The sequence below is a fragment of the Trichophyton benhamiae genome (assembly GCF_000151125.1).
Source record: "Trichophyton benhamiae CBS 112371 chromosome Unknown contig01293.0, whole genome shotgun sequence".
NCBI lineage: Eukaryota > Fungi > Ascomycota > Eurotiomycetes > Onygenales > Arthrodermataceae > Trichophyton > Trichophyton benhamiae.
Window position 1 is genome coordinate 1,605,414 of NW_003315113.1, and position 12,932 is coordinate 1,618,345.

General features: G+C 47.7%; 6 protein-coding genes across 6 annotated transcripts; 3 read left to right on the plus strand and 3 right to left on the minus strand.

Moving 5' to 3' along the window:
* Positions 1–345: 345 nt before the first annotated feature.
* ARB_04527 (uncharacterized protein) lies at positions 346–1,900 on the minus strand (the record flags this gene model as incomplete). The annotated part of the gene is made up of 4 exons (XM_003017599.1): positions 346–1,324; positions 1,382–1,509; positions 1,619–1,719; positions 1,798–1,900. The coding sequence occupies 4 exons, from the start codon at positions 1,898–1,900 to the stop codon at positions 346–348; spliced, it is 1,311 nt and encodes a 436-aa protein (XP_003017645.1).
* A 330-nt stretch (positions 1,901–2,230) lies between these two features.
* On the minus strand, positions 2,231–5,203 carry ARB_04528 (calpain-like protein; the record flags this gene model as incomplete). The annotated part of the gene is made up of 4 exons (XM_003017600.1): positions 2,231–4,177; positions 4,232–4,442; positions 4,505–4,899; positions 5,072–5,203. The coding sequence occupies 4 exons, from the start codon at positions 5,201–5,203 to the stop codon at positions 2,231–2,233; spliced, it is 2,685 nt and encodes an 894-aa protein (XP_003017646.1).
* A 370-nt stretch (positions 5,204–5,573) lies between these two features.
* Positions 5,574–6,807, plus strand: ARB_04529 (mitochondrial carrier protein, putative; the record flags this gene model as incomplete). Its single annotated transcript, XM_003017601.1, has 3 exons — positions 5,574–5,668; positions 5,762–6,616; positions 6,684–6,807. The coding sequence occupies 3 exons, from the start codon at positions 5,574–5,576 to the stop codon at positions 6,805–6,807; spliced, it is 1,074 nt and encodes a 357-aa protein (XP_003017647.1).
* A 470-nt stretch (positions 6,808–7,277) lies between these two features.
* Positions 7,278–8,190, plus strand: ARB_04530 (staphylococcal nuclease domain protein, putative; the record flags this gene model as incomplete). Its single annotated transcript, XM_003017602.1, has 2 exons — positions 7,278–7,768; positions 7,896–8,190. 2 exons carry the CDS (start codon positions 7,278–7,280, stop codon positions 8,188–8,190), a joined length of 786 nt encoding a protein of 261 aa, XP_003017648.1.
* Positions 8,191–8,465: 275 nt separating this feature from the next.
* On the minus strand, positions 8,466–9,275 carry ARB_04531 (uncharacterized protein; the record flags this gene model as incomplete). The annotated part of the gene is made up of 2 exons (XM_003017603.1): positions 8,466–9,028; positions 9,095–9,275. 2 exons carry the CDS (start codon positions 9,273–9,275, stop codon positions 8,466–8,468), a joined length of 744 nt encoding a protein of 247 aa, XP_003017649.1.
* Positions 9,276–9,923: 648 nt separating this feature from the next.
* Positions 9,924–11,702, plus strand: ARB_04532 (uncharacterized protein; the record flags this gene model as incomplete). Its single annotated transcript, XM_003017604.1, has 3 exons — positions 9,924–10,260; positions 10,317–10,864; positions 10,926–11,702. 3 exons carry the CDS (start codon positions 9,924–9,926, stop codon positions 11,700–11,702), a joined length of 1,662 nt encoding a protein of 553 aa, XP_003017650.1.
* Positions 11,703–12,932: the final 1,230 nt, after the last annotated feature.

The window sequence follows — 12,932 nt, forward strand, 5'->3', positions numbered from 1 at the left end:
TTGGGCAAGACGCTTTTTAGTTCGACATGGGTGGAATGGCATATGAAGGATAAACGAAGAATGGCAAATAGTAGTTTTCGATATGTCCGAAGAGCGGATACACGTAGAAACCGAAACGTACGTGGTGTTGGAAATTCCATTCTAGATTCAATTTAGGCTGTCAAGAGGCAGTATCGTGTTTGATAGCTGAAACAAGAGGATGCTAGAACTGCAATACAAGGCGAAATAAAGCTATGCCTCCCAGAAGTTTTGTTGTGGCATACGAAAGGCTTCATATGCATCAAGAGCCTGAAAGAGTGATGATTCATCAACCATATGAGATTATGTAAACTTATATATGGTATTTTAACGGGGGTTCAAAAAATTTAAAGCCTTTTGCAGCTCTTTGATTGCAGTGTTGACATCATCAAAATTGAGCGCAGACACTGCCCAGCGCGCATGCTTTTGGGCATTTGAAATTGCCTCCTCATCAACGGTTTGGCTAGAGCTACTAGCTCCATGCGTTGATGAAGATACGGGTAGCGTGTCTTTAGGGATTTGGGTTATTGGTGGTACCATTGGAGGCTGTGGGTGGGATGTCCTATCAACACCCATTCCAGGAGATGTGCGCGGGGGAGGGCCAAGAGCGTGGGACTCCGTGGGTGGGAATTCAGGGTCCGTGGCAGGTGGAGGGAAGGACTGGAAAACATTAAGTGAAGAAAAGTCCGATTTTTGTCCGAGTTGAGACGGTAAGTCAGCATTGCTTGACGCAGGCGATGGGAAATCAGAGGGCGCCGCAGGCAGGTCAGGAACAGTAGCTCTGGAGAGCTGTGAGGGTCTCTGCCGTAAACTATCATCAAAATCTACCATCCCCGGGGGTATACTTATTGGAGGACTGGGCATTCCACTGCCTGGCGCACTTGTGGGTGCATTCGGGATATTAAGAGCACTTGTAGGCCGTGGTGGAGGCGCTGTGGAAGATGAACGTGAAGGATGAAGCGATTCGTTCAGTGATGATTGCGCTGCCAATTTACTTTGAACCCTGTCGAAATCATCCGGAATATCCTCGACAGAAGGCTGTCGTGATTTTCTAGGGACTTCTAGAGGCGCCTGGGTGTCACCGGCAGCAACTGTTCCTTCAGCCTGACCTGAGGATTCCGGTGAGGCTTCAGTATTTTTAGAATTGGAGATATTCGGATCTTCTCCAGCTTTTATAGCCTTCATAATTCGGACGGCGTGGTATTTAGCATATTTAATTTTGGAAGCTGTCTCCGCGTCAGGCTGGGCCCATGCTTGGCCTAGATCCAGGAAAGTGGCCGCAGCTTGGAAAGTATCGGCAGTCTGCCTATATATTTTGTTAAATTGGTTTAATACCATTTCAAGGGAGATTTCTCAAACCCACATGGATGCTTTATTTGCCCGAACTGCATTTTCCGCCCTTTGGAATGTCTCAAGAGCGAATTGCTCTACGTATGCCTGACCAGCAGTGTCGTCTGTTATCGTATCGTCATTAGAGTGCTCCTTTTTAAACTAAGACACCCCAAAAAAAAGATTAGCATCTCAGAAATAATTCGCCCTTAGTTCACTGGTGACCCAAGGGAGTCAAGTAAATCCTAATAACGGCTTATGGCAACCATACCTTCTCGAGCTTATCCATGAGTTCAGTGGTGTATTTCAAGCATTCTTCATCCGTCTGATGAAGATGTTTGTCCAAAATCTGAGTCACAGCCCAGAAGTTACCTGTGTTTTATGCTCATGTTAGCTTGCAATGCAGGAAGTGGTGAACTATACTGACGGCTGAAGGCTGACACAACGTACACCAATATGAGATAGTCGGCTTTGCTTTCTCAAGCTGCGCTGCGCGGGTCACAAAACGGCTAATATCAGCCGTCTTTAGACCAGCTGGGATATTCGTCGACATCTTGACGGCTTCTGTGCTTGGATGTTTGTTGATAGATAGCAACCTGGCGTTGATGATGTTCGTCTGCAAGCCAAACGAGCTTCTCGAAAGGCGTGGGGAACAAATGACGTTAAAAGTCTGCTTAGTCAGCGGTATCTCCACTACTCGGCGCTCTGATACCGAACACGGCTATAGGTAGATACCTAGAGAGATTGATAAGATAGGCAGGAACTCGTAAGGAATGTTCGATAATGCTTAGGATTTGTCAATGCCTCGCTCATTAGGTAGTAATAATTGCGCATATTCTGCCTATATAGATGCATGACAATCTACATGCATGGTCTCGGAGTCTCATCCATCACCAATACCCCAGGACCCTATCCCAATGCGCTCTTCTGACAGAATTTCTACCTCGATGCGGTCTTCAACCTGACCACCCGGCCCGCCAATACGTTCAACAACAAGCCATATTCCCCCTCTCCGTTCAAATTCTGGCTGTAAGTCCACTGATTCAATGCGAGCACCTCTGACATCATCACTAAAGTTGCCATCTCCAGACCCAGCAAGAATTTCTTTATACGGTCCTTGCCCAAGCTCTACAGTCATAAGGATGGGAGATGGAGCGGCATTGCGATCTCCGATTGATGACCCACGACGTCGGCATATTAATTTCAACCGCGCCAGGCGAGGCATGGAAATCGGAGCCAAAATCCGATCCGTCCCTGGAGGGAAGACTCCGATGCCAGAGTTCATAACCAAATGGCCCGCCCCTTCTGCTGGCAGTTGCCTGACATAGCAGGGCGAGGTACTAGAAACGCACAATGTGAAATTTCCCAGTTGGTCTGGCGTGAATGTTGAACAAACGATGGTGTACATCCCCTTTGTCACATCTTTTTTCTCAGCCAAAGCGACGCCGCGGCGGTAATCACCGCTGCCAACTACTATATCCCGTGAGCGAACACATGCAACACGGTCCCCATTTGACCAAATGAGGCTCACATGAACTGCGAGGCCAGGATCTTCTGCTTCCAGAAGAATATTGACATCGCATTTCTCAAGGATCTGTATTTGGAACTGAGGGTTTTCAGGATATCTTTCGGATTCAGCATTACCACCGGCTGTGGATGTAGTCCAGGCTCCCGATAACTTTTTGACGTGAGAATATGTTTCTTTCGCGGGATTGATACTAATCGGAGACATAGAAAATGCAGAGATAGAAAAGCTATAGAGTGATCTCTGATGGGATTGCTCTGACACAACGGTGGTATAGGTCGAGTTTGGCGGCATCTCAAGCCTCATCACTGTATTCGGGGAATCAACGTAAGGCCCACGCCGGAGAGCCCCGTCTGCCAAATAAACCCTAGTTCCTTTCTTCTCGAATACATAAAGGCTGATGAACCCAGTTTGGTCAGCATCAGGAGCCACTTCCAACAGTTGGTTTGTATTCTTTTTATAGTCTCCAGTTTTAAAATGCTTTCCAAGGAGAAGCCATACAGTTCCTCCAGATTTAGTGGAAACAGCAAATTGGGGATTTCCCGCGAAGCACCCCGGAACTATGCTTGCGGATGACAAGTCCCAGCGAAAATGGATATCCTGGCGGTAGCGGAATAGAGAGGGATTCCAATTTAGATATAGGTTATCGAAATTCTGGAGGACATCTTCAAAGGCCATCCAGAATGTGCCTGGAGCGGTAGTTGAGGGGTGTGACGTTTCATGTTCAGAGCCATCACTAAAAACATAGTTCTCACTAAGTTGACCGAGTCCTTTCCATACAGGTCCCGCGGCCCATGGATTTTTGATGAGCATTTGACGAATTCCATCTCTCTCTTGCAAGCTTAAAACTGCATAATCGTGTAGGCTGATAAGACCAAGCTCATTTTCTTCATACTCTGTCAGCTTTCCAGTACCTAGGGTTAATAATATATCCCCCGACTGGAAGAAGTTGGTAATACGCTGCCAGAGATGACCGGGTGCCAGTTCATCGTCATGCAAAAAGACTTGCTCAGGAATCCAGCCAGTTAAAACCCATAAGTCAGTCCCAGAATTGCTTCCTGGAAAGTCGTAACCTCCTCTTACTTTCAGATATGCCTTTTCAACCAAGGCAGGCCATATGGCCGTAGGGTTATTCCTATCTATCACGTGGAGTGATCGTAGAGTTTTGGAGGAAGGAAGCATGTCATCAATAATGACCTTTCGGTAGCAGCCATTGAAATATAAACGGAACGTATACTTCCCGGAAGGAGAAATACATGGGACTTTACCGTCTTCAGAGGGGTACATTTGTATAAAACGAACGAGCTATGTAGTCAACATTTAGAAAATGTCCGGGAGTATGGTATTCATGGACAGTACCTGAGAAACTCCTTCCTTCCACGGCGATGCTCCTGTGCAAAGACTTGCCACAACAGAGCAGTCCGTGGTTACATCCTGAACTAGGTCCATTGGATTTGGACCTAGTAAAATCGGGGAGCCTGACGTATGATGACCCAGGATTTCAGCGGGCCGTTTCCAGCCATCAAATATCTCTCGCTGAACAGGACATATTTGGAGATCAGAAGCATCACTTGCGCGAATGTTGAATGAGTGAACTGTCCATGCCAACTTAGTGCCAACGAAGAGACTTACAGAAATAACTCGCCCTCGTCGTCAACTTGAAATTCCCTGAGATCAGGAATAGCTGTCATTGACCAAGGTGGGAAAACAAATCCATTGAGCTTGGAGTTTTCGAGTAGTATAATCTGTTCACGATTAGACTGGGTCCTTGTAGAAGTTGGTTCCCTGTCCACTAAGGCCGCCGGCTGCAATACGGGTATCATTGGGATATTTCTCTGGCCTCCATCCTTAGATTGTTTGATATTTTCAGCTAAAGTGAGATATTCCTTGCACTTTGAGTCAAACAGCCTCTTTTCGACCGGGTCATTAACCAGCCGGAGGGCATTCATATAATGTTCCGCAGCGTTAATTGCAGCCTGCAACTCCTCTTTCTGAGTCGATGCTGAGCGTACATCCTTCTCAGCTTCCTAGGAGCAAGTGTGTCAGCTGAGTCATAGTTATTGTCGTGCTTCATTCCACGCAGACAGCGGAAGCAGTACCAGTGCTTGGGCCTTGATGTCTCTTAGCTGAGACATCGCAGTAGCTTTGTGAGGTCTATCAGCTCATAGTAGGAATCTATGTGCCCCGCGAGACAAGCACGTCACAAAGGGCCTCTTTCCCTTCCCTTATCGGCACTAGATGCAGATGTAGAGGATAGCAGATCATTCCCTTCATGAGGTAGGTGGCTCGGTGGATGTTATGGATGTTGTTTTTGATGCTCAGCTCAAGCATCCCTCGAACCGGGAAGGACGGCTTACCTAGCTCCCACGCACCGAAATTTTGCCGGCGTTTGCTGACATAATACACTCGGATCCCACGGGCTGGCGTTGTCAGCTCGAAGTTTATCTCGTTATGCCTCGGCTTTGCGACTTTAGGTTACGGCAGTTCCTGCTGGTTTTCGTCTGGAGCATGGAATATCAAGTCAAACAACTCCCAGCGGTCGCAGAGCCGAACATCGACCGGGCCGGTTTATTCGCCTGCGTGACGCATAGCCTTGCTACCTCTTTATTTAGCCCTATGTCCCACGCCATCCGTTTTTGAGAGAGAAGTCCTGCGGTCTTTTGATTTTGCTGAAAGATCGCAACCGTTATACCTATCAATCATGTCCGGTCAATCGAAGCTCTCCCCTTGGCAGAGCGCAGTCGCAGGGGCCACTGGAGCCGTTGTTGCAAACGCCCTCGTATACCCCTTAGATATGTGAGATTTATATGCCTGGTTATCCTTGTGTTAGAGCTTTGGGGAATGTTGGGGAATGCGGTTCAACTAACGTGAAATTCGATGGCCCTGCAGTGTGAAGACTCGACTACAAGTCCAGGTCAAATCCCAGAAACTACTGAAAGGTGACGTCTCCGATGGTACGGTGCATTACGACTCTACGATTGATGCAATCAAGAAGATCTTTGCCGATGAAGGTCTCTCTGGGCTATACTCCGGCATGAATGGCTCTCTCATTGGAGTCGCGTCGACGAACTTCGCATACTTCTATTGGTATTCCACCGTCCGGACCCTATATATGAAATCACGACCGAACCAGAAACTCGGCACCGCTGCTGAGCTGGCTCTGGGTGCCGTTGCTGGAGCTATTGCTCAGGTTTTCACAATCCCTGTTGCGGTTATCACGACGAGGCAGCAAACACAGCCGAAGGGGGAGAAAAAGGGGCTTATTGATACGGGTAAAGAGGTCGTCAATAGCGAGGATGGATGGAGTGGTCTATGGAGAGGCCTTAAGGCCAGTCTTGTTCTGGTAGTCAACCCAGCTATCACGTACGGTGCCTATCAACGCCTTAGAGAGATCATATACCCAGGCAAGAATAACCTGCGGCCTATGGAAGCATTCTGTGAGTTCTTCGTTAAACTTCTACTTCTATTTTCCCGGCGTCTATCCACAAAACTAACTCGGTATCTAGTGTTGGGCGCCATGTCCAAGAGTTTGGCTACTATCATCACCCAGCCGTTGATTGTAGCCAAGGTTGGCCTACAGTCTCGCCCACCACCATCCAGAAAAGGAAGACCCTTCAAGAGCTTTGTTGAAGTGATGAGTTACATTGTCGAGCATGAAGGCACCCTAGGTCTTTTCAAAGGAATCGGCCCCCAGATTATGAAAGGCCTATTGGTTCAAGGCCTTCTAATGATGACCAAGGAGAGGTAAGGGCTCTATGTTTAACTTCGAATAGAACTCCTTACGACCTCAGTGCTTACCAGAAATTTATAGGATCGAACTGCTCTTCGTTCTACTCTTTGCCTATCTACGAACCCTGAAGAAGGAGAAACTTCAAAAAGTCGCTGATGCTGCTGCTGCTAAAGCAAAGCAATCGATGCCAGCGACCCTAAAATAGAACATTTACACATTGGGTGTGGTCGCTGATCTATAACTACGCATCTCTAGTCTTGATTTTTCCTACCGGATCCTGGGATGGTTACATGCCGAACTTGGTTTTGCTACTTGTATAGTTTACGAAATATAGATTCACTACTTTACATATCAATATCATGGCTAAGGTTTCTTGTTGAGTGTGAATTGTTCAATCGTTCCCTTGACCTTGCCCTTTGTCGCGCAGGTCAAAATAAAGTCCGTTGCGCCGTGCCAAGGCCCTAGTTAACTAACTCCAGCTCTGTAAGCTTAAATATTTACCTGACCGAAAATATGCAGAGGTGTTTATCAATAACACGAAAGTCAGAGGCTGACTCTCTCTTTACTATTTCATCTAACATTCTTGATGCTGGATATCTATATATATGATCCCTTTACTCTGTCTCAGTGCTAGCCATACTTTAGAGGACTCCCATTAACTCGCAAGCGACCATCATGCGATGGCTCTTCTGGACATCAGACAATGACAAGGATGAATGCAAATGCAATAGCAAACCAAGCTCCAATAGCAATGAGAAGCCATCAACACTCTTGAAAGCTACTAAGGATTGGAATGCATTATCCAATGCAACCAATTGGTCTTATTTTATCGAACCGTCAAATCTCATTCCCACCATCCTCTTAACGAGCGGCATCTTATTTGCAGTTCGGATACATCGTCGATACCTACGCCGAATCCCAGAAGCGCCTAATATATCACCGTCCTACCTTCGACAACGAAGTATATTGGGCAAAGTCACGAGTGTGGGCGATGGAGATAACTTTCGCATCTATCATACTCCCGGCGGGATGCTTGCGGGGTGGGGTTGGCTCAGAAAGGTGCCTACATCAAAGAAAGACTTGAAGAACAACACGGTACGAAATCCTTCAATCAACATTGTGATCTCCCTTGTTGCAATTTCTAACCGATTAGCAGATTCACATCCGTATTGCGGGCGTTGATGCACCGGAGCTCGCTCATTTCGGACGCCCAGCCCAACCTTTCGGCGAAGAGGCACACAAGTGGTTAACGAATCGACTAACCGGCCGCAGAATACGTGCTTACGTCTATAGACCTGACCAATACAGCCGTGTTGTAGCTACCGTGTATGCGTATCGATTCCTATTTTTCCCCCAGGATATTGGGTTGCAGATGTTAAGAGAAGGCCTGGCAACTGTTTATGAGGCCAAATCTGGCGCCGAGTTTGGAGGGCCAGAACAAGAGAAGAAATATAGAAATGCCGAGGCGTTGGCTAAGAAGAAGGGGAAGGGGCTTTGGAAAACAAAAGATTCAAATAACTGGGAGAGCCCTAGAGAGTTCAAGTCTAGGATGAATGCCATGGACCAGGAGAAAGATTCTTCTGCATGATTGATGGCCTTGAGATGACGACTGATGCCTTCTTGATTCGAGCGTTCTAGCGTTAAAAGAAGAATTTTCTTTGAATATCTGATACTATGTGTAAGGATACTGATATGGTTTCTAGCTGCCCATATTCTATGTATATGTGATGATAATTGTTTGTCAATATTATTACAGCTGAACGCAGAGAAAACGAAGTGAGAACTACCCTTATCCAAAGGCATCCGTTATAAGGCCACACGTTATGCATGGCATATCTTTACCAGGATAACATAGGGTGGGTATCAACAGAATCGTTTATCGATTTCAGCAAACAACTTCGGGCTGATGTCATCACTCGAATTGCCCTCTATACGCAGAACGCATCCTTTTGTTTCGTAATGGTCTAGCAATGGTTTGCTGGTCTCTTCAAACTTCCGGAATCTCTCCTTCCAGACTTCGGTAGAGTCGTCGTCCCGCTGAACAAGTGGTTCCCCCGTTATATCATCCTTTCCGGGAATCTTTGGTGCATTGAAATCAGTGTTGTATACCCTGCCAGATCCAGGGTGCACCCATCGAGAAGATATTCTCGATAGTATAATGGATGGGGGGGTAAGAAGGTGAACAACAAGATTTATGGGAACGAGGGACTCGAGGCTGTTGGCTTGGACGGCCGTTCGGGGGAACCCATCGAGTATGAATGAGGCCGATGAGTTGAGTGATTTCTTCGACGATGGAGCGGATGTGGATGAAACGTTGGGCGATGGCACAAGCCACCCTTTAGAGGTAAGTTCGGAGGATATCAATTCTAGGATGGTGGCATCTGGAACCAGTTGGCCTGCAAGCAGAGCTGACTGAACCTTGAGTCCTATTATTTGGTGCCGTTAGCATTAATTCCCACCAATGAACAACAAGCGAGTCGATAGCCACATACCTATCTCTGTTTTATTGCGAATGTTCTCCCGTAACAAATCCCCTGAGCTGATCGATGCAAGCTGTGGATACCTCTTGATCAGTCTCTCCGTCTGGGTGCCTTTCCCAACACCTGGCGCTCCAACGAGGATGATCCGCGCAGCCTTTTTCAACCGTCTAGTTGCCGCACTGGCAGCAACCATTATGTACTGTGGGAAAAGCTACCCGCCAAAGGAATGCACGAGAGCAATATGCACGTCGAGAAACCCTGGCTGCAACGGCGTGAAAACTCTAATAACTAACTTAGTAATCGAGACGTAAGAAGAGTGTATCTGGCCGGTACTTCGAGTAACCTGCTGCGAGGTCGGTAGAGCGTGTATGTGCGACCTCAAAATGTGAGAGAACGCTGGTGATATATAAGGTGCAGGTGGTTTCGGCGTTGGTGATGCTTCTACCCGAGAATGTTGAACTCGTGGCCTCGGAAAGGGAGGCAAAGCCTGGGCAACCTTCCAGCCAATCCCGGCCTTGCAAAAGGGCCCGAAGCATGTGCACGGCTCTGCGGGGACCAACCAGAGGGCCGGGAGGGAAAGGGTGTCACGTGTCAGTCCATCGCGATCTGGGCGAGTTTCGGCTTGAGGGGATGGTATGACGATGCAGAGTCAAGGGAGAGCCGCATGTTTCGCTGCAAAAAGGTAGGCAAGTTACCGCTCAGGCAATCCATCGCTGTTCGAGTGCTCTGGAAGAAGAGTCTCTCTGCCTCTCCTCGAAGGACTGCGGGCCAAGTTCGGGATAGAGAGTGGTTGTGCTTATGTAATAAGTGATATCAATATCACGTGAACAGTATAAAGTTTATGGAAGTGGTTTCGCGTCTCGACGCGATTTTGGGCGTGAAACAAGAGACGAAGCAGCAGAGACGAAGCAGCAGAGACGAAGACGGGGAGAGACGAGAGGGCCACAGCATCTTCGATAGCTCCGACGACAGTGATACAAGGTTCATCATGATGCAATACGATAGGAATCGAGTTGATACGAAGCGTCGGGCCGGCATTGACCATAAAAAGCGGCAGTTTGCAACGCCCGTCTATAAACACCTTCGATATTCACACCGGCTGAACTTCTATGAGGTGCCGCCAACAGCGGAAATCACTCTGGAGCAGTTTGAGCAATGGGCAATTGATCGTCTTAGAGGTATGAGGCTCTTCCTTTTTAGGTGTCGAAGTTGAGCGATACTGATTATCTTATAGTTCTATCTGAACTGGAGGCTTGCTCCTATCGAAATAAAACTCCGGCGGAAACAGCTGCTCATATCGCCCCTCTGCTCAAAAAATTCCTCCCGTTGAACTCAAATACCTCTTTGGGCAATAGTAGTGACGATATACTTCAAGCTGAGAGACAGAAGGACCACTATTCCCATTTTATACTACGGCTTGCGTTCGCTTCAACCGATGATTTGAGGCGGCGGTTTGTCCGTCTGGAGTCTATGCTGTTTAAATTCCGGTTTCAGCAAGATGATGCACGGGAAAGACGCGAGTTTGTGGACAGTTTACATTTGGACTGGGAGACAGTGACTGACGAGGAAAAGGCCGAGTTGGGCGAGGCTTTGTTGGCGTCGACTCCCGGTCTTCGATGGGTTGATGACGAAAGTTGGTTCAAGGTCGACTGGGAGGCTGTACCTGAGTTGATCGAACGGCGGAGTATATATGTGAAGAAAGGGAAAGCATATGTACCTTTGCGTGAACAGCTGAGCATGATTCTTGCAGAATTCACATCCCGGTTGGAAAAGGCTATGGAAGTATGTTTGCACTACGGCACTTGATTGCACGGATTATAGGAAGCTAACCAAAAACATCTAGCTCACCAGCCGTGCTCTACCCCGGCTTGACGAAGATGACCGCCTTTCGCCAATTCTCCAGCATCTATCTAAGAACTTTGGAACCGCAGACTCTTCTTATTCTGAAGGGGAGGGTGCTGTTCCCGGAGCCCCGATCAATGCCGCCTCAGTTGACGTATTAGCACAGCATTTCCCGCTCTGTATGCGGAATCTACATATGCAACTCCGGAAGAACGCACATTTGAAACATTTCGGGCGACTCCAATATACCCTTTTCCTCAAAGGCATTGGCCTGTCACTTGATGACTGTCTAGTGTTCTGGCGGCGGTCATTCCGGAACATAACCGATGACGAGTTCAACTCGAGATATAAATATAACGTTCGCCATGCATACGGTGATGTCGGCGGCGACATGAACCGGAGAGGACGAGGGTATCCACCATACTCATGCCAAAAGATTCTCACCGATAATGCTCCTGGCACCGGCCAGACCCACGGGTGCCCCTACCGACACTTTTCACCAGATAACCTCGTCTCTCTGCTTGAAGCGGTCGGTATAACGGACCGAGAGACCCTCCGCGGTGTACGAGAGGACGTTGGCCGAACCCGCTATCATATTGCCTGTAATCGAGTATTCGAGCATGTTCATAAGAACGAGCTAAAGAAAGTTAAGGACGAAGGCATATGGAGTCAAACGGAGCTTGATACCATCGTTCACCCAAATGTTTACTTCAAGCGCAGTTACTTGCTGAAGAACCTCAACAATGCACCAAAAACAGAAGTTGAAATGACGTCGTAAAATGGTTACTGGCTTAGGGTTTCGGCTGAGGACAATGTAACGGCGTAAGCGGTCATCTTCCTGGGCGTTGCCTGCCTATTTATATTTATATTTTATTTTATTATTATTATTTTTTCAAATTCTAGTATATATTTGAAAGCTTCAATGATTCTAACATTGATTTACCCTGCTTTCTGGAGACAGCAGATTTATACAGTCCCAAATAAATCACTGTAACAAGATTAATACTCCAAGATAGTAGGGCACGTATCCATTCATGAGAGAACGAAAGGAATGGTGCAAAAACGAATCTAGAGAGTAGTCAGAATGATTGTTACCTCTGCTGATTCCCGGCCTCTCATAAAGCATCAGAATGAGCCATCAAAACCAGGTGCCCAGCAATGGGTATAAAGAATTCGATCTTCGCTCGACGCGAAAACAGCAGTGCCATAGAGGGAAAGACAGAAGCTGCCAATGTAATGTGAATTAATATGTCGGCGTTGTTTGTTTTAAAGGAAGAAGAAAAGGAGGAGGAGAGGAAGAGAAAATTTTCGCTATTATTTATACGCAGCGCGCGCTAGGTTTTCCCGCTGGCGCTAGCGGGCTGGCTACGGCGGGCGAGAGAGACCACACCTGCCGCATCCTGCAACCTGGCATCAAATCGGCTTTCCCACCACGACGACGAAGCCAAACCTCCCAGAGAGCTGCCTGGACTTCTGCCAACCTGTTCAACGGGCACGCTGCCAGCAGACTGCTTTTTCTTCTACCTGTGTCCTTTCCTTACATCTAATGTGATTATGCTTGCAAGCTTTTATTGATATACTCGCCTCTGTCACCTTGTTTTGTTGTGCTATCTCTCCCTCCTGCCCCCTTGACCTCCGAACCAAACGATCGTACCTCACGGCAACATGGACTACGAGGCTTTGAAAGACCAGTGGAATGATGCGGAGGAGCGCGATGGCGTTCGATTAAGCTGGAATACCTTTCCAAGCACGCGCATGGTTCGTTTTATTTTTCGCAAGGTTCCGGCCAGATCTATGGAGTCGGGAAGTCCTAACAGTGGTTACAGGAGGCATCTCGGCTTGTGGTCCCCATTGGAGCTGTATACACCCCATTGAAGGAGCGGCCAGAAGGCACCTTGCTTCAGTATGAGCCGGTTACCTGCAAGATGCCTTGCAGGGCGGTCCTCAACCCCTTTGCGTACGTTGCCAAATATCCCCGCACTTCTTTCTTTGATCGAGTTTTCGTCAA